At 36.2% G+C, this 26725-nt stretch overlaps 1 protein-coding gene across 1 annotated transcript in view; it reads right to left on the bottom strand.

Moving 5' to 3' along the window:
- Trap1 (TNF receptor associated protein 1) overlaps positions 1 to 26725 on the bottom strand; it is a 428549-nt gene that overhangs the window by 38253 nt on the left and 363571 nt on the right. The window contains exons 6-7 of the mRNA XM_069824270.1: positions 10725 to 10894; positions 314 to 423 (exon numbers count right to left, since the gene is read on the bottom strand). Of these exons, the coding sequence (XP_069680371.1) occupies positions 314 to 423; positions 10725 to 10894 (280 nt within the window). The remainder of the gene's footprint in view (positions 1 to 313; positions 424 to 10724; positions 10895 to 26725) is intronic.

Genomic DNA, 26725 nt, shown 5'->3' on the forward strand with positions numbered 1-26725 from the left:
CCTATTGACATCCATGGACTTCAGAATGTTGCAAATTACGTGCATTCTTACAAATACGTATACCTATCTTTTGAGATTATCATTTGCATATGTACTTATATTTTTAAAGAAAGGAAATATTGCAACGAAGCAGTCAATCTTTCAAATAATTATGATTAATTTTATTCATCATTAAATATGTAACAATATAATATGTTTCAAGTTATGTTTTATAAATCCCTTCACGTACAGCATTCCAGCCAAAAAAAAAAAAAATCTTTGATAAATCACTCAATACATATAAATTAAAAAGGAATTTCAGATAATGGCTTACCACTGACTGTGTCTTCGTCACTGAATTCCCGACAGTCCTGTTTAAGATGCATAACAATTTTTGTCCCAGGTTGCACACCTTCGGCTTCTTGGATTTCGAATGTACCAGTTCTGTAAACAATAGCAGCCAGTTAAAATAAATGCGTATTTTCATAATAAGATCACCAACTTCAACTAAAATTCAGCAGATAAACATAAATAGTTTTGATTTAGTGATTATCATAATGTGACAAATTTCATTAAGGTAGAAATCTATTTTCTACAGACAATTTTCAGAAGTCTGATGGCACCAATCAAAATCATCTGGCGTTTCTTAATACCGGTACTGTATCTGAATTAGGAATGAACAACGAGCGAGAATGCAAGACTAACAGCGCCCGCACGACGGTATTACCTGTCGTTGACTGCTTGTAAGTAAACGTTCAAAACATCGGGACTTCGGGAGTGATCAACTTTCGAACGTCAAGCTGGCTTGAATCGTCACAATTGTTTATACGAGACTGAACTTTTATCTGTTTTGGCAAGTGTAGCCTATTTGAAATATCATCAGTACCTTTCAGTGTATAATAATCCGTTCCCCAATCTTTATTTAATTACTAGGCCCTTATTAAAAGATTAGGATTTTTTTTTTTCGTATGTTTGAGATCAAGTATACAATCTCAAGTAAAAAAATCGCTTTATTTAACGCTATGTTTTATGTTACTTAGAAATTCAAATTTATTTGAGAATTTTTTTTATTTATACAACCATAGGTAATATCTGATAATAGAATCAGAACGTTTTGATAACTGTGATACTGTTTACTTTTGTCTTTTTATATCAATTAAACATCTCTAATGGTATTTATTTCAATAATGTATGTTACTCAAAGTACGAAATCTTTCCACGCCAACCAAATGCTATATCGAGAATGATGAGCGAGAGTAGATGCGCACGAGAATGACTAGACGACACTCGAAATACAAATGCAACGAACACAGCGAGCGAGAGCGGCAGTTAGTTTTGTTCATCTCTAATCTGAATGTGCTAAACAGCATTATGGAAAATTATGCTAGATTTTGATATAGGCCTACACACAGAGTGTCTCAAAAGGAATAGTATATATTGTAAATTTATTCCAACTCAACAATGTAACTTTTATTTCAAAACAATAATAATCACTTTCTACAATTTAATTCTGCTTCCACACAGTAACACAGTATTCGTTATTGCACTCCACAGACGACAATGACAATTTACTTCAAGTATTGAGAACAACAATGTACTACTAATTTTAACTAATGTTCACAAAGCACTATTTACAAATCAGAACTGCCAGTTCTCAGTTCGCTTGCCTTGGCTAGTTCTTCTAGCTCAGTCACTCGAGTTCACAGTATCTCGAACCACAGACCTTCAGAGACAATCCGCTGAACTTCGAACTCAGGTCTCCCAACTGCGGTCCACTGCACTCAAACTCAGGACTTCCGGCTCCACAGTTACGGACACAACTCAAGTCGAACTTCGGTCTCAACGCTGGCTTCACTGCTACACAAGACTGGCTGGCTTGCTGTCCACTGACTATAACAACACTGCTCAAGTTCACTCGCGTGTCGTAATTTATAACCACACCATAGTTACGAGAAAGTACGATTGCTTGAAATTTCCAGAAGATGGCGCCTATCTAGGTTTCTCTGGATTTCTCTCCTCAGTCACCAGCTGCTTTACTCCCCCCTCTCTGCCGCGGACTAGAGTGTCGTCGCTCCTCTTACGTCGCGCCCCTCCAGACCCTAGCGGCTGCAGCCCTCTTCGACGCGTTATCTCGTGCGCCCCGCCCTCTGCGGGACGCGTGATCGAGCCTCGACTTGGCTGTCACAATATTTAGAATAATTGTCCAAGAAAATAAACTCAAAACAATAATATAATTTTTGTAACATGATAAAAGACTTGAACTGTTGCGAACACGAAAAAAGTACGATGAGAATGTACGTAGGTATAAGTTCGTTAACATCTTTTAAATTTTGTTTTGATTTGTGACATTCTCTCTTATAGCAGCTATACTGTCCTCACTTTTCGGAGGGTCTTCAGTCTTTCTTAGTGTTCTCGTTTTTACAAAAATATAAATCTTAATAATGAACCACATAAACTTCTAAAACGGGATAATCTGGCTACAATTATATCAATCGGAAGTTTGCCGTGCTACAAAAAAATCGACACGCGCATATTTTTACTGTGCTACAGTCAGGTAAGACTAACGGAGTGGAATGTTGTCGTTGCAGGTGACCATTGATCAATATCCCGGTATACCGTTCATTACAAGGTTCACAGACGAGGCATGGTTTCACTGACATGTTCTGGCATTGTTTTATTACGGACAATTATTTTACATATCATCAAGCTCGTGCGTCTTCATTGCACTCGTCTGAAGTAACATGTTCTGAGCGTTGCCGTGAATATTTTCTCGGTAGCGCGCATTTCCCTCCCTGCTCGGGCGTGGGGTCAATTCCTGCTTGGGGTAATTACCTGGTTGGGAATTTTCCAGGGTTTTCCTCAATTATAAGGAGAATGTCAGGTAATCTATGACGAATTCACGGCTTCATCTCGTCAAATGTCATCTCACTCTCACCAATTCCGTCGACGTTAAGTAACCTGATCGTTGACACAGTGTCGTTAAATAATGGACAAAAAAAGGATTGGTTACTTTTCGAGACTCTTGGCAGGACGTAGGATCTCGCTGAAAGATGTAATTTCCATTTGGAAATTTTGTATTAAACGCTAACAAAATCCTGTCTGACAGATAGTCACAGTGACAGTTAACAGTTAATATTATCCCTTAAACAGAGAACAATATTAGGTCTCCATGAAAGTGAACTTCTCCCACTACTGGACCTAACAATGCCGGCGTTAAAAACAAAAACAATTTTATGACAAAATAAACTTGTTCTTAATTCATTTTCACATCAATATACAGTACGATTTATTTAGTCCTGAAAGTCGCCGGCAATGTGCGCCTGGATCAGGCGAGTCCATTAAGTTACGCCAAGGGATGTTCAGGTTAGTCTGTCGCCAGCAGTCAGAGCGATCGGATGTCACGCATGCGGTATAGCGTTGTGTTTCCAGTACAGTTAAGTTGTACTACATTCCTTTACCGACCGCTCGCCCTTATCTCTTCTCCGGAACTCTCCCCACTACTCCTATTACTTCCCCTCTTTCGCGTCGCTGAGCTGTCAAGGCCTAAATAATCGGTATGTACGTTAAAACAGTCTGTATATAATGTCATGTTCGTGCTAAATCGAAATATGCCTCAGTAATTTGGTCTCCCACTTGTAAATCACATAGTAATGAAATTGAAAAAAAAAAATTCAAAAAAGATTCTCAAGATATCTTTATTTTTAAAAAATATCATTATTCGGCCTTCCATAACAAAATTTCGTACAACAATCTACTTGCTGAATTTAATTTAATATCTTTTGCCAATCGCAGATTACTTGCTGAGCAACTTTTATTGTATAAAATATTTAACGGTCTACTGGATAATAGCGAAATATTATCACAAATCCATCTTAAGGGTATCCATGAATGAAATAAAATTGCGAAATTCTGAACTATAAAAGCTAGATTTTTCAAATTTGCATCACATGTGTATACTAATATAACTAAAGAATTCAGAAAAATTTGTCCTTGTAGCTCTCATGGTTCACAAATTATGGGCAAGTTTACATTTTTGGGGGGCGAGTAACTCAAAAAGTTCCTTGCGTAACAATTATTTTTTCGTTCTCATAATTTATGAATAGTCTCACCACACGTATACCTATTTAAATTTCCTGGGTTTCCATGTTGATTAATTAGGTAAATCTCTAGTATTTTTTAAATTTTGTATAATTTATTTTTCTTAAAAATAAAAAAGAAATTAAAACTGAAAAAAAAAAATATATATATAGTATATAAAATTGTATCCACCATAAAACCCAGAGCAATTTTTATCTGTGAACTTAAATACCATGTTTGAACTGTCTATCACAAAATCTGCATCGCAAGGAGCATTTTATAGGAATGAAAAGGCTGAAAATTTAAAGTGTGAGAAAACAGTGCAAAACTGAGCGTGTCGCAGCTGGAATTTAAAGCACCACGGGACTTTTAAAATTGGTGTATGGATTTTAAAAATGGCGCTACAGTACTGATGGTGCTATTTTTTAATAGAAGGAGGTAGGGTAAACCATACAGTTATTGGCCACTTAAGGAAAATTTTATGTTTGAACGTCAAGGATTTCAATGCATTATATTGTAAGACGGAACTGTTTGTGCATCTGTAATTGTCAGTTATTTCTTTATTCAAATCACTGTTACAAAAATGGAATCAATAATACTGTGTGATACTAGTGACCAATTGAAATTAATATGTGTGAAATTATAGTTATTGGCCACTTCTTGACAGTTATTAGCCACTGTTTGCATAGTTATTGGCCACCTCACAATTATCAACTCTAACAGACATTTATTTTTGTTTTGGCTGCAAATATTATTTTAAACTGTTCCTATTATTTCTATTAGTTATTTACACATGTATTGTACTGCCCTAATGCCAGTTTTATGTAAAATATAAATCCACATGTCTCTTTACTGTATAGACCCTTATTTATATGTTGCTAGTTTATCAAGTTCTTCAAAGTAATCATCATCCTCCGAACTACCCTTAAGGTCCATACTGTTATGTGAATCTTCTCCTTTATAAAAATGAGTGACACAGGGAGCTATCACCATCTTTTTCAGGAATGTGTTGTCTGTGTTTACGTGAATTATAATTTACATAAAATACTTTTTACAATCTTCCCATAAAATTTCACTGGAAGCTTCTTGCAAATGTCACAAATTGGACTTGATTCATTTTGCAATTCTCTGAAGAGTGTTTGTTTTATTTTTTCTGTCGCAACTTTACGTTTTCTCTTTCTTTTTTCCTTTCTTGGACAACTTTCCGTTCGCGCTTCTTTCTATGCATATCCTGGTAGCTCTGTGATATTATCGAAAACGGCAATCTTTCTATATCATGTTTGCCTTCTCTTTTAGGTCTCTCTGGCCACACCAGAAACTTGCCGATTGATGTATTCTTGACTCGATTGAGCATGGAAGATATTTTCTCACTTATGTTCTTTTTATTTGGTTATTTAACGACGCTCTATCAACTACGAGGTTATTTAGCGTCGATGGGATTGGTGATAGCGAGATGATATTTGGCGAGAAGAGGCAGAGGATTCGCCATAGATTACCTGACATTTCCCTTACGTTTGGGGAAAACCTCGGAATGAACCCAACCAGGAATCGAATCCCCGTCCGAACGCAACTCCAGATCGGCAGGCAAGCGCCTTAACTGACCGAGCTACGCCGGTGGCTCTCATTTACATATGTTACCACAACCATAATGTTGACTACTGCAACCTGCATTCATACTTGTTGATGTATTGTCATGGGGAGTCTGCCACTGGCGTAGTTCAGTCGGCTGAGGCACTTGCCTGCCGATCCAGACTTGTGCCCTGGCGTGGATTCTTTCCTGCTTGAAATTACCATTTGTTTGAGTTTTTCCGAGGTTTTCCCCAAGGAAAATGTGAGGTAAACTATGGCGAATCCTGGGCCTCATCTCGTCAAATACCATCTCGCTATCACCAATCACATCGACGCTGAATAACCTAGTAGTTGATACAGCATTGTTAAATAGCCAACAAGAATACAATATAAAAATTGTCATGGAGAGTCACATTCCAGGGTTCATCTCTTGCATTTTATAATAGGTGTAATTGTCAATATTGTCAGCCAAAACTTCTTGTTGAGTACAGGGTTGTTTCCGATCTCTGATAACGAATTTGAATGACGTCATATGAGTCAGGAATCACACCGACAGCTAAATTGCAGCGAGAGGTGACAGACCAGTAGTGAGTGATTTCATAATCAGAGTGCACGGTGTATTACAGTAGCAACACCCAAGAAAATTTAACCTTTCTGGGAGGTGTACATAACTCTTTCCGATGTCAAGTACAGTTACATGAAAATCATAGGAGCCTGCAAAAAAGTGGTTTCATTATTTCCAAGAAAGACATCTTATGTGTACTTAATAAGACTGGCAAAGCTCGGATGGGATTAATTCCAGAGTGGAAAAAGCAAGCAAATCCACCCCCCGTCACAAGTCGCCACACCCCGCAAAATGATACAAATAATTCCACTCGAGTTTTACCAATCTTATACAGAAGATGTCTTTCTTGGAAATAACGAAACCTCGCTTATTGCAGGCTTCTTTTATTTTCATTTAACTGTACTTGGCATTGGAAAGGGTTGTAATGTACCCCTCTCAAAAAGGCTCGATTTTCTTGGGAATTTCTGCTGAGAGTCGCCATGCACTCTGACTACGAGATCACTCACTACTGGTTTGTCATCTTGCGCCACAATTCAGCTGTCATGTGACTACTGACGCACATGATGCCATTCAAATTCGTTTCAGAGATCGGAAACAACCCTGTAGACTTGTCTGCATCCAGTGTTCGATATGAAATGACATTTTCAGAACACTCATTATCAATTTCCTCCTAAGCTATAAGATTCAAATCAACTTTCCTTTTTATCATTCTTTATTTTGATTTTTAGTGTTGCCTTAGGAACACCATACTTTTTAGCAATGACTCTAAGTGAAGTAAAGTGAGTTTACAATTCTTCCAATGTTGCCTTTATCGCCTCTGGCTTATAGTCAGCCCATTTTGGAATCTTAAAAATAACCTAACCAGGGTATAAAATAAATAAGAATAGTTATTGGCCACCTATTAAGACAGTTATTGGCCACGTGGCTAATAACTATGCACACATTTAATGGACTGAAAATAAAAAATACTAGTGAAATAGTGGTATTTAGTAAGTTAAATGAAGGAAAATAAGTGATTTTTTAAATTATTTTAAAATTCCAGTTATTGGCCGGGGTGGCCAATAACTGAAAAATGCGTTATTATTAAACAGTTATTAGCCAGTAAATTTTCAAAATTTAGGGATAGTATTTTATTACGTTTTATAAGTGTAAACTCAAAATAGAGATGTATTCACCTCATAATTGGAATAATAATGAATACTAGTTAAAAGAAACAGTAATTATTACGACTCAACCACAACTCAGTTCTTAAGAATTTCACAAGAAACCAAAGCCTGGGAAGGTATGTTTTGCAGAAATATATTTTTCATCTCACAGTGATATCTGTTGTTGAAAATTAAAGTAACTACCAAATAAGAAAACATGCTGCTACCATCTGGCAAAATATTAATTAAATATTTGCACATCCTGTCTTATAATGACACATCAAAGTTCAAGTGGCCAATAACTGTAAGGTGGCCAATAACTGTATGGTTTACCCTATGTAGTATTTTATAATGCCAAAAAACAAATTTTGATTTTTGAGAGAATTTCTTCAAAATTGGGGTAGAATATCACATTAACGAAATCATCAACTGTTATATTACAAAAACCAAACACTGCAGCACATAAAAATTCACCAGTGTTAAAAAAATGTGTTCAAAATTCAATAAAATATGTAAAACATGGGATCCAGATTTCAGCATTTCTTACACGACAAATTTTCTTATTAATATACTGAAGGTAGTATATTTTAAATAGTATTGTATTTTATTGTATTGTATTGTATTTATTAACATTCCATGGTATTCATACATGCTTACAGCTAGAATATGGAACAAGTCAAAAAACTTAATACTATTATAAAATCTTAATTTATAGTCACAGTCTAGATGAAATATATACAGACGAGATTTACAATATAGTCTACTAGTACAACACATAGTTTTAGTATCAATTTCATGAAGTGTTATTGAATGTCATGAATTCACCTACAGAATAGAAGGCGTGAGAAATTAGGTACTTCTTTAATTTGGCCCTAAATAATCTTATGTTTTGAGTTTCATTTTTTATCGATAGGGAGGCTATTAAAAATTTTTACTGCCATATAACGCACTCCTTTTTGGTAGCACGATAGACTTGCCGATGGAGTATGAAAGTCATTTTTTTGACGTGTAATGCTGTTACTGCGTAATTACCATTTATAGCTACATTTTACATCTTTTCGTTATGATATCTGCATTTATATATATTTTTTATTTTGTATTTTACATTTATATCTATATATGCATATTTTATTTAGGCCTACGTACGTATTTGCCGTTTTTTTAATTCGTATTTATACATGTATCTGTTTTTATCTCATTTGTTCATCGTATCTCCATTTTTTATGCTCTAAACCAGTGATCGCCAAAAGCTATGTTGCGACACATGTCACTGCCTCCACTCAAGCGTAACCATGGCATCATACCCCCACCCTCTGTTTACAGCCTTCACTTCGATATAAGACAAGACATTTATCAGCATCGGACGTACACATGTAATGTTACAAGAGTGTAGGATAATATGTTTCCATGTCTTTTCCAAAACAGAAAACAGATAATATGCAAAACCTTAATTTTAAGGAGCATGGGAGCAAAAGTCCTTCTTTTGTGCAGATGGCAAAAATATGAGATACTTGATTTGTTGTAAAATTTTAAATGAAGTATAAAAGAACAATGTACGTTGTCATTATTTTTCTTGATATAAAGACTACCACGCCCTTACCTGTAAATTGAATATTTCATTAATAAACGAACAATAAAAAGTATCGGCTTCTATGTGTTAGTCGGGGTAAAATACTTCGACGTTTCTTTTCGACGTATGTAGTATATTTTGAATATTTCATTAATAAACAAACAATAAAAAGTATCGGCTTCTATGTCTTAATTGGGGTAAAATACTTCGACATTTTTTCCGACGTATGTAGTGTAATTTACAACTTCGTGACCAGTCTGGTACGTTTTTCTAATTTCAAATATCTGCTGATGTAAAGTACACGTCGTTTTTATGGCAAACAAAATATATTTTATTTTATTAAATACAAAAATAATGAATAGGAGGATAAAAGTTAACGCGGAAAAAAAGTGTGTGTGTAGTTAATAAGTAAAAGATTATTACATTCCTTTTGTTTTTTGGTCACAGTCTGTGTCTGCACTGTTATTCACTGCATTACTCTACCTCTCTCCCTGCGATAGTGGTGTGCATTTCTATTACGTCACAATTTCGTGATACTTGGCAACCACTGCTCTAAGCAAATATTTGTACTGTCTATTGTAACTGGGGCCTTGCACAGTTATACAGGGACATCATTTTATTTTTACTAACATTTTTAATATTAACCTGTCTATACCTCTAGAGAACCGGAAACACCACTTGCTCCCCCCTCCAAGACTGGAGTTCGATACTGGCGTAAAACACAAATCACTCTACTAGGTATAGGAAGGAAGAAAAGTAGTTCATCCATTTACGTAAACTAGGAAATATCGCGATTTTGAGTTTGATCATTTTCATTACGTTTTTCTTTAATCAAAGTACAGTACTGTATTAAGAATAAGTGTTTTTACTCACGAAGTGAGTTATCCATCCTAACGTATTTTATGCGGTGTATATTATACTGTCTACAGCACATTAGTGTACAATATAAAGAAAGAAGTTAAATTGAAAAATAATCATAATATGAATATTTAAACACAATTTTGAAAATGGTGGCCGTTCATTTCGATACAGGCTTCAGTTCTTTTGTGCATATTATCGCACTATAGACTATTGCATCTAATTCCAATTGCCAGTTTCGTCCTTCGTACTAGTAACTCATGTTCAAATAATTCTGTACCTACTCTACGTACTGTAAGTTCAATCTTCACTTCTGTCCGATCCGAAAAGGTAAAATTACTCAGACATACTTTCTACTGTCCGTCCAAGTGGTTATGTAGCAGGGTCGTAGAAAGGGGGAAAATCACGTGACAGTTAATTACTTAACGAGGCTCTTTTATTTGAGTTATTTTAAACAGTTATATAATATTACGTAGACGTCCAATTTCTAACAGAAATTAATGTTTTCAGAAAAGAGCTAAGACAGCCCAGCTACTAGACTTTACAGAGGGGGAACAGAAGCAGGTGGGGGAAATCGGGATGCGACGTAGGCAAACGGACGACAGCACCTGTGCGAAAATATGATTCAATATTGAAAGCTCTTTCGTCACTGGAAAACGCGAACATTTTTCTGGAACGTACTATACTCAGTAACTCAGTACTGCTTACTATCTGCGGTCTTGGTTCTGTGTGGAGTTGGAACTTCATTAGTAGAAGGGGTGGGAGTGAAGTACATTCAAAAACTCAAGTACAATAAAAATTGAAGTAAAAATAAAATGATGTCCCTGTAGAAATAAATACATATATATTTTGCAAATATTTCTTTTCACTATCTCACTTGCAAAATCATTCCTGGTCACCCCTGTGAGATGTGGGAAGACAAGACTTGAAACTGCTGTTACCTTTAAAGATAGATACCCACCCGTCAGAACTCCACTTGTAGCCCGGGCTGTCTGGACTCATGCTAGACCGTGTGAACACCTCTACCTTGTCCGCGACCATGAATGTGGAGTAGAAGCCCACGCCGAACTGACCGATGATTGACGACGTATCCACCGAGCCGGAGTCTTTCTTCAGCTGCTCCAAGAATGCCTGCAACAGAACGCCATCCCTAATAAGCATCCCATACCTAGAAGATATCTGAAGTATTACTAATTATGGACAATAACTTACAGTATTAGTTATACTCGTACTGCCGAGAAGCCAGATTTCCATGCTGGAGACCCAAATAAAAATTATGGCAAGTCTAACTGGAATTTAAGGTTGACAAAGGCAATGTTAGGGCATGTTTTCTCGGGGAACTTCCGCATCTTCTGCCAATATTTTTTAATTGAAAGAGATGGGACATGGGAGTAAAGATATGCAGCACAGTAATTCTACGCACCTGTAGACAGGTAATCGTACCCACACGTAATTCTACGTAAATATATGCAGCATAGTAAAGCTATGCACCTTTCACAGGTGATATCACCCACGCGTAGTTCTACGTAACTGTATACAGCATAGTAAAGCTATGCACCTTTCGCAGGTGATATCAACCACACGTAGTTCTACGTAAAGATATGTAGCATAGTAAAGCTATGCACCTTTCGCAGGTGATATCACCCACACGTAGTTATACGTAAAGATATGCAGCACAGTAAAGCTATGCACCTTTCGCAGGTGATATCACCCACACGTAGTTATACGTAAAGATATGCAGCATAGTAAAGCTATGCACCTTTCGCAGGTGATATCACCCACACGTAGTTATACGTAAAGATATGCGGCATAGTAAAGCTATGCACCTTTCGCAGGTGATATCACCCACACGTAGTTATACGTAAAGATATGAGGCATAGTAAAGCTATACTCCTTTCGCAGGTGATATCACCCACACGTAGTTATACGTAAAGATATGAAGCATAGTAAAGCTATACTCCTTTCGCAGGTGATATCACCCACATGTAGTTATACGTAAAGATATGCAGCATAGTAAAGCTATGCACCTTTCGCAGGTGATATCACCCACACGTAGTTCTACGTAAATGTATACAGCATAGTAAAGCTATGCACCTTTCGCAGGTGATATCACCCACACGTAGTTATACGTAAAGATATGCAACACAGTAATTCTATGCACCTGTCGACAGCTAATTGTACGTAGTTCTACGTAAATACAAACAATATACTAAAGTTATGCACTTGTCGACAAGTGAGGCAGGCATACGTAATTCTGGGTAAATACTTGCAGCATAGTAAAGTTATGCACCTGTCCACAGACGATCGAACCCACACGTAATTCTACGTACAGTAAATATATAGATCTACAGAATATTAGAGCCAATGAACTGCAAAGGACGGAAGCTACATTGAAAAGTGGTGTAACTTAAATTGGCATTAATTTTTCTGTATTCATAAAATTATACATTAAATCGGAATACCCTTCGCAATAATAATAATAATAATAATAATAATAATAATAATAATAATAATAATAATAATAATACTTACTTACTTACTGGCTTTTAAGGAACTCTGAGGTTCATTGCCGCCCTCACATAAGCCCGCCATTGGTCCCTATCCTGAGCAAGATTAATCCAGTCTCTATCGTCATATCCCACCTCCCTCAAATCCATTTTAATATTATCTTCCCATCTACGTCTCGGCCTCCCTAAAGGTCTTTTTCCCTCCGGCCTCCCAACTAACACTCTATATGCATTTCTGGATTCGCCCATACGTGCTACATGCCCTGCCAATCTCAAACGTCTGGATTTAATGTTCCTAGTTATGTCAGGTGAAGAATACAATGCGTGCAGTTCTGCGTTGTGTAACTTTCTCCATTCTCCTGTAACTTCATCCCTCTTAGCCCCAAATATTTTCCTAAGCACCTTATTCTCAAACACCCTTAACCTATGTTCCTCTCTCAAAGTGAGAGTCCAAGTTTCACAACCATACAGAACAACCGGTAATATAGCTGTTTTATAAATTCTAACTTTCAGATTTTTTGACAGCAGACTGGATGATAAAAGTTTCTCAACCGAATAACAACAGGCATTTCCCATATTTATTCTGTGTTTAATTTCTTCCCGAGTATCATATATATTTGTTACTGTTGCTCCCAGATATTTGAATTTCTCCACTTCTTCAAAAGATAAATTTCCAATTTTCATATTTCCATTTCGTACAATATTCTCTTCACGAGACATAATCATATACTTTGTATTTTCGGGATTTACTTCCAAACCTATCGCTTTACTTGCGTCAAGTAAAATTTCCGTGTTTTCCCTAATCGTTTGTGGATTTTCTCCTAACATATTCACATCATCCGCATAGACAAGCAGCTGATGTAACCCATTCAATTCCAAACCCTCTCTGTTATCTTGGACTTTCCTAATGGCATACTCTAGAGCAAAGTTAAAAAGTAAAGGTGATAGTGCATCTCTTTGCTTCAGCCCACAGTGAATTGGAAACGCATCTGACAGAAAATGACCTATACGAACTCTGCTGTCTGTTTCACTGAGACACATTTTAATTAATCGAACTAGTTTCTTGGGAATACCAAATTCCATAAGAATATCATATAAAACTTCTCTCTTAACCGAGTCATATGCCTTTTTGAAATCTATGAATAACTGATGCACTGTACCCTTATACTCCCATTTTTTCTCCATTATCTGTCGAATACAAAATATCTGGTCAATAGTTGATCTGTTACGCCTAAAACCACACTGATGATCCCCGATAATTTCATCTACATATGGAGTTAACCTTCTCAAAAGAATATTGGACAAAATTTTGTACGACGTCAACAAAAGTGATATTCCTCGAAAGTTACTACAGTTAGTCTTGTCCCCCTTCTTAAAGATAGGTACGATTATGGACTCCTTCCATTGATCTGGTACAATTTCCTTTTCCCAAATAGCAAGTACAAGCTTATAAATTTCGTAATAATAATAATAATAATAATAATAATAATAATAATAATAATAATAATAATAATAATAATAATAATAATAATAATAATTTCGTTGCGGATCGAGGAGACGTCCTCCAGATATGGAGGGTAGCTGCGAATATATTGAATATGCAGTCGCGGACAGCCGATGAGGGGTGGTCCTCCAGCTTGGGGGTTAGGCGAAGGGCTAACAACCCATCACCGTAAAAAACAGCTTGTTACGAATCCTTCAAATAAGCCTCGGAATGGGACTGATTCTCTGGCACGACCACAGCAAATAATAATAATAATAATAATAATAATAATAATAATAATAATAATAATAATAATAATAATAATAATAAAGAGAAGATAAAAGATATTGTGACAATGGAGCAATGGTGGAATGAAAATGAAGACTAGCCGTAGGCATAACTAAGAGGTAAGGAACTGACTTCTAGATAGAGGTTGCGCTCCTGCTGATCTTCTGGTTGGGTTTCTTCCAAGGTTTTGCCCAACTGTTAAGAGAAGGTCAGGTAACCCACAGCGAATCATAGATCAACCCCGCCAAAATATCATCTACTAATAATTCCACCAATGTTACATAACCTCATTGTCTATACAGCGTCGGATTCAAAATAAAGAACGACTACTTGAAAGAAACAAGTCGCACAAGAGATCACAAACGCCACAGGATGTGTCCTTTGCTGTGAAGTTAATAATAATAATAATAATACGTAGTTTTATTTTCCCTGGCAGAGTTAAGGCCATCAGGCCTTCTCTTCCACTCAACCAGGATCAAATCACATACAGAAAAATACATACCGGTATACAAATATTAACTTAAAAATAATAATAAACATAATAAAGTAAAAAAGAGAGATTGAATACATATACACTATCAGTATTAACTTTAAAACAACAATAATAATAAATATATATAATAAAAAAAAGAACTGAATACATAATCACACACAGGAAAATACATTCTAGTATACAGTATTAACTAAAAAAAAAAAAGAGTTAATACATATAAATGCAATCTCACAACTAAAGGAATAGTACAATTAGTATGATCAGCACAGCACGTGTTACATTCAGACAATGACAATTACCTATATATTAGTGTTAATGGAAAAAAAATAAGGTAATGACTGTGTAAAATAATACTTACTTACAAATGGCTTTTAAGAAACCCGAAGGTTCATTGCCGCCCTCACATAAGCCCGCCAGCGGTCCCTATCCTGTGCAAGACTAATCCAGTCTCTATCATCATACCCCACCTCCCTCAAATCCATTTTAATATTATCCTCCCATCTACGTCTCGGCCTCCCTAAAGGTCTTTTTCCCTCCGGTCTCCCAACTAACACTCTATATGCATTTCTGGATTCGCCCATACGTGCTACATGCCCTGCCCATCTCAAACGTCTGGATTTAATGTTCCTAATTATGTCAGGTGAAGAATACAATGCGTGCAGTTCTGTGTTGTGTAACTTTCTCCATTCTCCTGTAACTTCATCCCGCTTAGCCCCAAATATTTTCCTTAGCACCTTATTCTCAAACACCCTTAACCTATGTTCCTCTCTCAGAGTGAGAGTCCAAGTTTCACAACCATACAGAAGAACCGGTAATATAACTGTTTTATAAATTCTAACTTTCAGATTTTTGGACAGCAGATTGGATGATAAGAGCTTCTCAACCGAATAATAACACGCATTTCCCATATTTATTCTGCGTTTAATTTCCTCCCGAGTGTCATTTATATTTCTTACTGTTGCTCCAAGATATTTGAATTTTTCCACCTCTTCGAAGGATAAATCTCCAATTTTTATATTTCCATTTCGTACAATATTCTGGTCACGAGACATAATCATATACTTTGTCTTTTCGGGATTTACTTCCAAACCGATCGCTCTACTTGCTTCAAGTAAAATTTCCGTGTTTTCCCTAATCGTTTGTGTATTTTCTCCTAACATATTCACGTCATCCGCATAGACAAGAAGCTGATGTAACCCGTTCAATTCCAAACCCTGCCTGTTATCCTGAACTTTCCTAATGGCATATTCTAGAGCGAAGTTAAAAAGTAAAGGTGATAGTGCATCTCCCTGCTTTAGCCCGCAGTGAATTGGAAAAGCATCAGATAGAAACTGACCTATACGGACTCTGCTGTATGTTTCACTGAGACACATTTTAATTAATCGAACTAGTTTCTTGGGAATACCAAATTCAATAAGAATATCATATAATACTTCCCTCTTAACCGAGTCATAAGCCTTTTTGAAATCTATGAATAACTGATGTACTGTACCCTTATACTCCCATTTTTTCTCCATTATCTGTCGAATACAAAAAATCTGATCAATAGTCGATCTATTACGCCGAAAACCGCACTGATGATCCCCAATAATTTCATCTACGTACGGAGTTAATCTTCTCAAAAGAATATTGGACAAAATTTTGTACGACGTCAACAAAAGTGATATTCCTCGAAAGTTACCACAGTTGGTTTTGTCCCCCTTTTTAAAAATAGGTACAATTATGGACTCCTTCCATTGTTCTGGTACAATTTCCTTTTCTCAAATAGCAAGTACAAGTTTATAAATTTCGCTATATAATGCACTCCCACCCTCTTGTATTAATTCTGCTGGAATTTGATCGATACCTGGAGACTTGTACTTTTTCAGATTTTCTATCGCAATTTCGACTTCTGAAGGCGTGGGTTCGGGCATAAATGGCTCAGCAGTTTGTATTTCAATTTCGTCCCGATCATTTCTATTTGGCCTATGTACATTTAGTAGTTGCGCAAAATAGTTTTTCCATCTGTTTAGGATTGATGGGGAGTCTGCAAGCAAGTCACCATTCTCATCCTTGATCACGTTTACCCTTGGCTGATATCCGTTCTTAAATTCCTTTATACCCTTATATAAATCTCGAATGTTTTTATTCTTACTATTTGTTTCTACCTCATTCAGTTTTTCCTTCAAGTAACCTCTCTTTTTATTCCTAAGTGTACGACTTGCTTCCCGTCTTTCATTGAAATAATTGTAAAATAAAATTGTAAAATAATAATAATAATAATAATAATAATAATAATAAATAATTATTATACAAAAAAACTAATTCTGTGCATTTAAAATATTTCTAAACAACCTAATTTTAAACAACTGAGGACTAAGACTACCTCTGATTTCTAGCGGCAGCGAATTCCATGGCTTGCCAACCGTTCCGTATTTCCCGGAGCAGTCCCGATTTCGACCATTGCGACCCGCATCCCGAAATAACTTGCACACGCATCAAAATGTCCCGATTTCATTGCATATTAGACATTTACAGCTGATTTTCGTTCCTATCATATTGTTGGATTTAGTCTGGATTGGAAGATATTTCCAATCAGTCTCATACAGACATGCTTCCAATATATGACGAAACGGAGAAATGACTCTAGTACGCATATTCAAGGCAGAAATTTAATTCTCGTTGATGTGTCAATAGAGTGACGGATGCAATGATCATACCTACACAAGTTAAGGCAAGTTTGATCACAGCCTACAGGATACTTACTGAATTATCTATTCTCTGGGCTCATCTTATGCACTTTGACTTTAGATTGACGCCATTCAGTATTATGTTCATTTTGTTCCACTTGATGCGTCATTCATTGGTTTCGGTGGAAACGCGAAAAAAAAAATTACACGACTTCTACGATAGATACAGGTATCAACGACGACAACACCAAAGATTTGTATTGTATTGTATTTATTAACATTCCATGGTATTCATACATTGCTTCACAGCTAGAATATGGAACAAGTCAAAAAAACTTAATACTATTATAAAGTCTTAATTTACAGTCACAGTCTAGATGAAATAATATACAGACGAGGTTTACAATATAGTCTACTAGTACAACACAAAGTTTTAGTATAAATTTCATGAAGAGTTATTAAATGTCATGAATTCATCTACAGAATAGAAGGCGTGAGAAATTACGTACTTTTTTAATTTTGCCCTAAATAATCTTCTGTTTTGAATTTCATTTTTTATATCGATATATAACTCCTTTTTGATAGCACGATAGACTTGCCGATGGAGTATGAAAGTCATTTTTGACGAGTATTTATGCTGTGAACTGTTGAAGTAGTTACAAAGTTTTCACGATTACAGACGAGGAAGATTATTAATGAAAAAAATATACTGACAAGCCATGAGCATTATTTGTAGTTTTTTTGAAAACAGCCCTATACGATTTTCTAGTTTGGCACTTACTATTATTCTAATTATTCTTTTTTGTAGTAGGAATATATTGTTACTATCTGTGGAATTTCCCCAGAATATTATTCCAAAACTCATTACCGAGTGGAAGTATGTAAAATATTGTATCCCCTCAAGTGTGATAAGATCTGAAAGCTCTGGTGATAAATCACGTAAACGTCTCTGTATTTTCCGGGAAGAGTGGCTGAAATATTTTGTATAGGTAGGTTAAGTTAGTTCGTGTTAGTTCAGGTTACGTTAAGTTAGGTTTGTTTATATTACGTTAGTAATTACATCAATATGATGGGTTCCTAGTTTCCAACGAGTTAACATTTCTTTTATAAGGAATTTATATTGTTTTTCAACTTGTTTTGTGGTGATTTTGGTAAGTTTTCGTAATTTTTTTTTACATACTATGAATCGAGGTGGTTCTATTGATAGGTGGAAATAATTGGTGCAATAAAATTGTCAGTAACGTTTGTGTCCCTAATTTTTACTTACAAAAGTTGGCAAGCTGAAAGATCCGGATGGCACAAGTTACAGTCCATACAGGCGGACATCCCTGATCCCAGATGGCGACTTGCTACACCGCTAATGAGGTGTCCATAAATCTGGAATAAGAGTCGATACGCGACGCGGGGCATTGCCCCGCATTATCACACGCTGTGGGAACGGAATGCGCGCCAGTTAGTTCCACACCACTAGTCCGCAGAACTGGTTGCGATAAGATGGATAAGACACGCATATCGACCGCTGCGGAATCCCGTCGGCTTCTGGTTCCTGCTTCATCCCGTTTGTTTGTTTGTTTGTTTGTTTGTTTGTTTACGTATTTAGATCCAGTATTGTGCTGACTCAATGTTGTGAATGACAATTGCTCAAGGTTACTTCAGTTCCAGAAAATTCAAAATGTGGCAAAACGCTGAAAGGGACATGAAATCCTTGATACACTACTATACCGGGTGTAACTGGATTCTAATAGACCTCAAATATCGTTTGCATTTTATACATCTACATTTAAGAGATCAGGTGCCTGTTTCACAATGTATACAATTATTCTTGTAAAATGGAATGGAATTTCAGAAGGGGGCACTGCGGCCCACCACTGCGACGTTTCAAGATCTCTACTGCGTTGACCCTCAAGCTAGACCGGCTGACTACGCTGCGTACCCAGGTTTCGGGCAAGTAACCCCACTCGTTCCTAGGCCAGTTCCCTCGGTGCGTCGTCAGCGTATTAATTCGTTTTTGTATTCGTGAATGCAACGCGCAAGCAGCTTTCGAATTGTTTTCTCTAGTAGAGTCGGGCAGACTGCCTCATATTATCGCCCGTTCTCGGTTGCGTAATCACCTCAGTCTCGCCCAGTGCGCGAGTACCTAACGTAGCCAAATGACTCATTGAGAGAGAGAACACGAGATTCTCTTGGTCCCGAGATTACCGATACTAGATCACTCCCGACAGTCTCGGACGTCTAGGCGGGACTGTAGTAATGATAAGAAAGCAGTATCGCTCGGGCCGTGCTTCTATAGGAAGCATTGGCTTATACATTTCCCGGTTCTTTAAATATATATCACGTCGTAGCTCCTATAATACTTAATCAATCGCGCTGTAATTTTTTGGATTGATAGCTCAATGTCTAAGGAAAGCATAGAAAAACAAATCGAACTGAAAATCTTTTTTGGAAAGTGAAAAAAATATATATATTAACTTCGATGGAGATTGATCTGTTCAGACTTCACCTCTGGTAAGCGGCAAACGTTTTTGTTTTTCACGTTAGATGGGGGGTCAAAGCGAGAGAAATGTTGAGAAAGGATGGAAATTACTTTTAAAAGTGATGGCCACTCAAAATTTTTATTGGTTCTCGAATAACGGCGAGTTAACCTGTTAGCGCAGGACTCATGACTCAAACGTTTGTTCCGTAAAATTTGTACGGAACCCTTCAACGCATGAAAACTCGATATTGTACGGATAGTATTAAAAGGTATTTTAATATTGGTAGTTGAAAATGAGGCTATATAGTCCAAGATGGTTTACACTTTACAGTAATTAGGCTATCTTTTATAGCAACTAAATAAAAAAAAGTTTGTAACACAATGATATGAAACATGAAAATATTAAAAGCTGGTTCACAGTAAACCGAGAACGGAAACGACAACGAGAACTAGAACGGAAATATTGTTAAAATAAATGTATTTAAAGATGAGCATTCACAATTAACTATTCTGAATGCTCACATTTAAATACTGTACATTTATTTTAACATTATTTCCGTTCTCGTTTCCGTTCGCGGTTTATTGTGAACCAGCCTATACTATAGAAAACTACACTTTCTATTGGTTTGCACGTTATAAATTATTGTTACAGAACAATCATTATTGTATTCTAGCCATGTTACAGTATAAAATGATACAGGCCTATATGGTTTATAATAATTATCCTATATGGAATAGGAACGAGAATAACAAATTAAGATTTAATCAGATTTCTAATAAAGGGTGCGTCAGAAAGAACGGATGGATTTCAAACTATCGATACGCAACGAGGAGAGAGATATAGTGAGGGGGACCACGACTGTTGGGTCAGCCATAGAATGCAGTTTCAGTTGAGAATATGGTGTTGGTCTGGTGTACAACGTGCTTTCATCGCAGAGACATTTTTGAAAAATGAAGAGTCTGTGATCGCCACTCAGGACTCATTTCGACATCGGATGTCACGCTAGGATTCCAACTCGGAATACAATTTTGCGGTGGGTGGCTTCGTTTTGTATCACAGGTTCAACATTAAAGAAGAAATAACCTGGACGAAATTCTATTGCACTGAGATTGTCCGAGGCTACGGTAAGATCTCGCGCCCTGCGACTTCTTTCTTTGGGACCATTTGAAGGCGTAAGTTTGTAAACATCGATCACATACACTGGACGAACTGAAGACAGCGATTCGTGAAGAAATCGTGGCAATTGCACCACCTATGACTGTGAAAGTGATGGCGAACATCAGAAAACGCCTCGATGCCTGTATTGAAAGCCAAGGACATCATATGGATAATGTTGTTTTACATAAATAAACTGCATGTATTGGTGAATATGTTGATAACAATAAATTTTTGATTTGATGAATCTTTACAATTTTCTTGCCATGTGAAATCCATCCGTTCTTTCTGACGCACCCTGTACTTGTACCGGTACCTAATGATAACTTACAAGACAGTAATAAATAATAACCATCATAATAATCCTGATAATCATCTTAATCATCCTAATGATTACGATAATGATGATGATAACAGTAATAATAATAATAATAATAATAATAATAATAATAATAATAATAATAATAATCGCTGTAGAGTAACAGTTAGCACACCTGACTGTGAAACGATCGGCTTCCGGTTCGAATCTTGGTTGGGACAAGTTAAGACTGGTTTACAATAAACCGAGAACGGAAACGACAACGATAACGGAAATATTATTAAAATAAATACATTTAAATGTGAGCATTCACAATTAACTTTCACGTTCCCGTTTCCGGGCTCCGGCAATCTTCTCGTTAATTGTGAATGTTCACATTTAAATACATTTATTTTAACATTATTTCTCGTTGTCGTTTCCGTTCCCGGTTTATTGTGAACCAGCCTTTACCTGGCTGAGGTTTCTCGTCTCAACCCATTGAGAGCAAATGCTGGGTAACTTTCGGCGCTGGACCCTGGACACATTTCGCTGGCATTATCTCATTCAGACGCTAGATAGCTATAGCAGTTGATAAAGCGTCGTAAAGTAACTAATTTAATAATAATAATAATAATAATAATAATAATAATAATAATAATAATAATCATAACCCTCTTTTATTTTCTGTTGTTATGATAAAGAAAATATAAATATAGGTCGCGCCAGGGATTTTGGCAGATGAATTTTCTGAATGTGAACTGGAGAACTAGTCCCTCACCGCTGCAAGATCGGCTGTTATCTCTGTCGCAGTGGAATGGGTAGGACATAAGAGTAAACATGCACGCCCGAGTATTTGTGCACTCTGGACAGTCACCTCCAAAAAGTAAACAAATATTACAGTAGTCTATATGTGTCTTTGGTACTCCCAAGAAACTTGTTCGATTAATTAAAATGTGTCTCAATGAAACTTACAGCAGAGTCCGTATAGGCCAGTTTCTATCTGATGCGTTTCCAATTCACTGCTGGCTAAAGCAAGGAGATGCACTATCACCTTTACTTTTTAACTTCGCTCTAGAATATGCCATTAGGAAAGTTCAGGATAACAGAGAGGGTTTGGAATTGAACGGGTTACATCAGCTTTTTGTCTATGCGGATGACGTGAATATGTTAGGAAGAACTCCACAAACGATTAGGGAAAACTTTTTACTTGAAGCCAATAAAGCGATAGGTTTGGTAGTAAATCCCGAAAAGACAAAGTATATGATTATGTCTCGTGACCAGAATATTGTACGAAATGGAAATATAATGTTATATATATGGAAATGTATATGTATATGGAAATATGTTAATCCTTAGTCAATAGATAAGACTGAGTTTTATGAAATACGAACATTAAGGGATGGAAAATGGGAGGAAGTAATGATCAAAATAATTATACCGATTAATTTTTTTTAACCGGCAGACGTGCAGCCTTTAAATTTAAAACAAAGATTCACTCATAAAATTGGGTTAGACTATTCATCTCATCTCTCAGAATTGTTTCTAAAATGTATAAGGAAATTAAAAAAAAATTCAATTTCATGTAGGCTACTCCCTTGAAATAACTTCAGTTTATTTATTTATTTATTTATTTTTACTTCCGAGCAGAGAGGAGAGAGAAAGAAGTCGACGATTTTAAAAATTCACTGAACTATATTTAACTAGAGACGTAAAATTTAAAATGAAGGTTACTCTCTACAACATTGGTTAAACATTCTTAGATTTTTTAAATACCATATCCTAAGGTACTGATGAAAAGGCAGAAGGGAGTGAGAAATCTCATGTCATCCGATCTCGATGAAAGTCGATATCTAGGGATCTTTACGATCACAGAATGCGAATAAGGTATTATTTAGCCCGACTTTGTCCCTAAAGTGGAGGAGTGGGACAAAAATGGGTGAAAAATTAAATTAGATATCTTAGGGGTTTTCGAGACGAAAATTACGAATAATACAATTTGTGCGAATTCAATATGGCAGTTTCAGTACTATGAATTACATTAAAAAAAATTAAACATCGGATATCGCACAGGTAACACATGTACAGTATTTAAGGGGGTATGTAACACCTTTTGATAGTAGGCCTATACATTTAGTAAAATCCAAAGTGTAATTTCTACATATTCTGAATGAATGTTGTGCTGGAATTTAATAGAGTCATCAGCCATTACCTCTAGATTAATAAACAACTTTTTAGAATCCATAAAATACAGTATTTATTGTGAATGGTAATTATATTTTTCAATTGGTGCAATTTGTGCAGGAAAAATTGGTTTCTCCGATATTTTGTACGATTTCGAATATCTTAAAATGCTTTCTTCTCTGTTCTATTCACAATGTGCGTGTGAAGAAGTTATTGCCCTTGTAATATCCATTACAATCCTATTTATTATACTCTTATATAAATCTAACTTCCGCAGCATGCAATTTTACCCAATTAACCAAATTATATTTTGATTATTAAGAAGAATCGTAATTTTATTAACTTGAATTGTCGCACCACCAGTAGACGATCCCTAGATTATTACTGGACAAATCTTGTATATTGATCTGGTAAGGGTAGGATTATATATACATATATGCGCAATGCAATGCTTTTTCCTTTTAATTAAGAATTAATTTAATTTAGAAAATGTAGGAGACGTATTGTAAAATCATTGCGAACGGAAGTCATTTACATTTATTAAAGGTATTCTTTGAGTAGGACTGTACCATGGTGTGTTTCATAATAAGGATAATTGATATGAGCTGCTGTTATGAAAATATGAACGACTCAGAATGTTATCGCATCTCATTCTCGCAGCTTACACAAACAATATTAGCTCGCCTACTGGAAATGTCATCGAGGTCATCTGCCAAAATCGGTGCCTCCGACTATAACACTCAGTAGGAAACGCAGAGTAAATATGGGGGGGGGGGGAATGTCTGTTATTATTCGGTTGAGAAGCTTTTGTCATCCAGCCTGCTCTCAAAAAACTTGAAAGTTAGAACTTATAAAACAGTTATATTACCGGTTGTTCTGTATGGTTGTGAAATTTGGACTCTCACTTTGAGGAACAGAGGTTAAGGGTGTTCGAGAATAAGATTCTTAGGAAGATATTTGGGACTAAGAGGGATGGAGAATGAAGGAAGTTGCACAACTTAGAACTGCACGCATTGTACTCTTCACCTGACATAATTAGGAATATTAAATTCAGAGGTTTGAAATGGGCAGAACATCTAGCATGTATGGGCGAATCCAGAAATGGATATAGAGTGTTAGTTGTATGGCCGGAGGGAAAGGACGTTTGGAGAGGCAGAGACGTAGATGGGGAAATAATATAAAAATGGATATGATGGTAGAGACTGAATTAATCTTGCTCAGGATAGTGACCGATGCGATGGCGGGCTTATGTGAGAGCGGCAATGAACCTCCGGGTTCCTTAAAACGCATTTGTAAGTAATTATGATCAATTTGTGAAAGGATCTACTCTATTTCGTAATTCTGTCCTTCCCCTTGCAAAAGTGTTTCCATTTCACATTCAGCATTTTATCAGTTGGGAAACAAAAATATCTTTTGTCAGAGTCTTTGGTCCTTTATAATAATATAAATAAGTATTATTTTATTTCGTCCTTACACAGCGCAATAATTACCCATGCTGATGAAGATGCCCTTGCATAACAACGAAACATCCAGATGTGAACGAGCAATATAAAAATAATACAGTCGTGTGATATCCATTACTATAGCGTATACAAAACACTATCGAATGATTAAATATGGAATGTCAACAAAATGCTGATAGCGAGAAAGTATATCATAGCTCCAACCATAACTTGTTATTGTTTTAGACTAGCTTAGGATTAGATAACGGCTGAAAGTGCTGCATTATTTTGCTTCTCCGGAAAGGCAATAAATAGTTCATTAAAATAGTGTGACTTCTGTAAGAATGTCGACAATCATAATGTGCTGTATTATTGCATACCACACTGCTGTGCCTTCTTAAATTACTTTATGAACATTAATATTTCAGAAAGAGTCACGAATTGCAGTGATGAGCGGCAATTAAACCGGCAGTCAGTGTACGCATTTCATAACGATAAGTCGGCCGTGAGATAACAGGCCGGGACCCGGTATTCCTCGTTCCCGAGAGTGCCAATCTCGAGAATACGATTCTCGGAACTGGCGTTATCGGCCAGCTAGTCTCGCCTACGAGAACGAGCGGGAGTAAGAGGCTGTTTGCCCGACTCTATTCTCTAGACTAGGCAGTGGATTGACAAACAAATGAATAATTAGAATTGTACTTTTCAAAATTATAGAATGAAACGGTAGTGGGTGACTCGAATAATTCGATATTTTTCATTCGATAGCGCCCTGTCACGTAGGCAGTCACGGTCAGGCCTGTGATTTTTCATTTACTATTACACTTTTACTACGTCATTCTATACTTTTGACCAATAAAACGGTACGAAAGGACGTCTTTCAACCAATCATGGCTGCTTATCGCACAATTTTATTGCTTCCCTAGCATTTGTATAATTTTATCGTTTCCTTAGAATTTGTTTGTTTTTGTCACTATCCTACCCTTTGTTTGCCAACATTTCAAACTGCATATTCTTTATGGTACTATAAAACATGCTTTGTGAACGTAATTTGTTTCCCGCATAGATAGTCGACTAAAAATGGCGGCTCTGTTCGAACATTTTGGTGAAGGTAACATTAGTAAAATAGAATTTTAATAAGTCAATATCTATTTTGTTGTATTATAGTACTTTATTTCTTCTAATCTTTATATACTTTTTTCTGCTTTTATCACCTCCCTACCATTTGTTTCTTTGTTTGCCAACATTTCAAAACTGCAAATTCTTTACGGTACTATAAAACATGCTTTGCGATCGTAATTTATTTACAGCATAGACAGTCGACTGAAAATGGCGGCTCCGTTCAAACGTTTTGGTGAAGCTAACATTAGTGAAATAGAATTTCAGTAAGTCAATTAATATTTTATTGTATTAGAGTACTTCATTTCGTCTAATTTTTATATACTATGTAATAGTCAATTAAATCCCACTCGAGTTTTGATTTTCTCTCGATAAATCTGCTCGTGTTTATCAATAAAATCAAAACCTCTAGTGAGATTACTGTTGATAAAATAAAAGACAAAGTCAAATTATAATGATGGAAATATATTTCTTATTTACTTAAACAAATATATCGAAAACGGATGAAACTATCGAATAATTACATTTAATAGTAAATTTCAGCTACCGATCGATATATTCATTCGATAGTGCCCATCACAACAGATTATGGAGATTGCGGTAACACCAAATGTCAGACATACACCTTTGGGGAAGCCGAGACGTAGATGGGCGGATAATATAGAAATGGATTTTAGGTAAGTGGAATATGATGCTAGGGACTGAATTAATCTTGCTCAGGTTAGGGACCGATGGCGGGCTTATGTGAGGGCGTCAATGAACCTCCGGGTTCCTTAAAAATCGTAAGTTAGTTATGACCAGGCTTCGGTCCTGGGCACAGAAACGCATGAAGTTCAGAACGCACAGACGATAGTGT

This window comes from Periplaneta americana, chromosome 4, assembly GCF_040183065.1.
Source record: "Periplaneta americana isolate PAMFEO1 chromosome 4, P.americana_PAMFEO1_priV1, whole genome shotgun sequence".
In the NCBI taxonomy this organism is placed as follows: Eukaryota; Metazoa; Arthropoda; class Insecta; order Blattodea; family Blattidae; genus Periplaneta; species Periplaneta americana.